The following is a 2,500-nucleotide window of genomic DNA, read 5'->3' on the forward strand; positions in this document are numbered from 1 at the left end:
CAATGTCAGTGTAAGTGTTGCGAAGAGCCTGGTGACAAGGTTTGAGCCTGACTCACGATTCGCTGCAATAACATTTGGTGCAATGCCTCTGTAAGCTTCAATTTTAAGTCACCCAAGGTAAGCAAAAGGATCAACACTGGAACTGTTCTAATAGCAAAAGGTCGCCAATTGTAACCCGTACCAGGCTTTCAGATTAGAGGACTTAAGCAACGACAACGGAGACGGCAATTAGAACTTCACAAATTTGCATAATTACTGGGCAGTTTGCACGCCCTGCACGTGCATTTTTCGCTTTTGTCCATTTCTTTGCCGTCGCCAGCAAAACAACAACGTAAAATAGCCAAATTTGAGGTTTTAGCACAGGTAACCCAGGCTCACTGTGTGTAGGTAAATATAGAGAACATATGAGGCGAAGTTTAGGTCTGAAAATTTGCTAGAAAATGGAAATAAAATTCGATAAAACTTACCATGTGGTGAGCTGTTGTTGTCTTTAATACGTACACGAAGTTTCGGGAAAAATGGGCCCCGTTCACCTTCCTTCATAATATAGTGACAAGGTAGGAGACGGAAGCCAGCTTATGGACTCCGATCGACCCAAAACAAGCACGACTTTTTTCGCGAAAATCGAATCCAGTCGCTAAATAAACACGCCAGGCTCTTGGAACATGAATTTCTCTGAACCATGAATCCACTGAAGCATCTCCAGGTAGCAACGCGAAGCCACCAGGCTCCGTAGAACTTGTAAGTTAACCTGCTAAAATGGCGGCCAGAAACCGTTGTCCTCGCAAAGTGTACAATTCAAAACGCCTGGTGACGAGTATAATAAGTCCCCCTGGAGGGAGGGGAGTCCCAGATTGCTGAGTGAGTTTTGTGTTTTAGCAATGTTGGACTCCCCTCCTTCCAGAACTTATTAAACTCGTCACCAGGCGTCTAGAGTTCAGTGTCATTTTGAATTAGACACTTCGCGAGTACAACGCTTTCTGGCCGCCATTTTAGCAGGTTAACTTACAAGTTTTACGGAGTCTGGTGGCTTCGCGTTGCTACCTGGAGATGCTTCAGGGGATTAATGGTTTAGAGAAATTCATGTTCCACGAGCCTGGCGTGTTTATTTAGCGACTGGATTCGATTTTCGCGAAAAAAATCGTGCTTGTTTTGGGTCGATCGGAGTCCATAAGCTGGCTTCCGTCTCCTACCTTGTCACTATACTATGAAGGAAGGTGAACGGGGACCATTTTCCCCGAAACTTCGTGTACGTATTAAAGACAACAACAGCTCACCACATGGTAAGTTTTATCGATTTTTATTTCCATTTTCTAGCAAATTTTCAGACCTAAACGTCGCCTCATATGTTCTCTATATTTACCTACACACAGTGAGCCTGGGTTACCTGTGGTTTTAGGAAGCACCTCAGCACTCTAGGATAGATTATAATTTTCTCGCCTAAATTAAGCGCCATTCCGACCAATGTAATTTTTGAGGAACTACCACAACCTTGTCATATTCAAAAAAGGTTGAAATAGTCACCAAGTCATGATTACAATAACGCGAATTTATATTTTGAGATGACGTTCCCGTTGCCGTCGCCGTTGCGTCGTCTTTGCTTAAGTTTTCTACTGTGGGATGTGCAGGAAATCAAAGCTAAACTTCACGCGCCGGAGCGCGCGCGGAGCACCACGATTAAGGTAACCCATTGATGCAAGAAATGTTAGTTTTAGCTATGACGTCATTCGCGACCGTCCGTACTTACGTCCACCCCTCCGTGTATGCCAATGTGACCACAGTGAAGGGGTTTATGTGGTTTGTACTGTATGTGCAAACATAATTGCTTTTTATTTAATGATTCTTCACGGAAAACTCTCTGCTAAAGGATGGAAAAAATCTCAGGGAAATGCTTTCAAGCAATTTTAGAACGGCCGCTGGAAAACAACATCGAGGAATTGAGGTTAGTGATGAAGATAAACATTTGCGTTGGAGCCACGATTTTTAAATGCACCAACTACTTCGCGGCCGTCTTTTTGGCGTTTATAAAATGAGATATTCTATGCCACACTGCTATAAATAATTAAGTCCAGAAAAGTTAATTAGTTTCATAGGTCTTTGAGGATCCATGTTTTCAACCGAACGCAAATGAAATAAATAACCTGGAAGCTCCGCATTCAGGCTTGGCTAAGTCTATATATTAGCAGAAGTGCGGCCAAAACAATAAAAACTGGGGACTGGGAAAAAAGGCGCATACTCTCCCCAAGCTCTTTCGTTTATTTGCACACCTAAACTTGATGACACAAGACCTTATTAAACAAAGTTAATGCAAAGTGTTCCTCTTAAGTCTCTTCACTGTTCAATTCTAGACTTTCTATGGTTATTCACCAGCTCACAACTGAACTACTCATCAGTAAAATGCACCATCAAGGAGGAAACAAAAGCATACTGAATGCTCTCGAAACGACACAAAACGGATTGCTACTGAACCGCGACTCTGGAGTTCACGAAGGAAGCCAAA

General features: G+C 42.8%; 2 protein-coding genes across 2 annotated transcripts in view; one reads left to right on the forward strand and one right to left on the reverse strand.

The window, feature by feature from the left end:
• The window catches only part of LOC138048594 (broad substrate specificity ATP-binding cassette transporter ABCG2-like), a 50,939-nt gene that overhangs the window by 6,603 nt on the left and 41,836 nt on the right, over positions 1-2,500 (reverse strand). The gene's annotated exons all lie outside the window — the stretch shown is intronic.
• The window catches only part of LOC138050114 (von Willebrand factor-like), a 3,409-nt gene that overhangs the window by 646 nt on the left and 263 nt on the right, over positions 1-2,500 (forward strand). Inside the window, 3 exon segments of the mRNA XM_068896581.1 lie at positions 1-77; positions 80-117; positions 2,371-2,500. The exon segment at positions 1-77 is cut by the window's left edge and continues 154 nt beyond it; the exon segment at positions 2,371-2,500 is cut by the window's right edge and continues 263 nt beyond it. Of these exon segments, the coding sequence (XP_068752682.1) occupies positions 1-77; positions 80-117; positions 2,371-2,500 (245 nt within the window).

The sequence above is a fragment of the Montipora capricornis genome, chromosome 5 (genome assembly GCF_036669925.1).
Source record: "Montipora capricornis isolate CH-2021 chromosome 5, ASM3666992v2, whole genome shotgun sequence".
NCBI lineage: Eukaryota > Metazoa > Cnidaria > Anthozoa > Scleractinia > Acroporidae > Montipora > Montipora capricornis.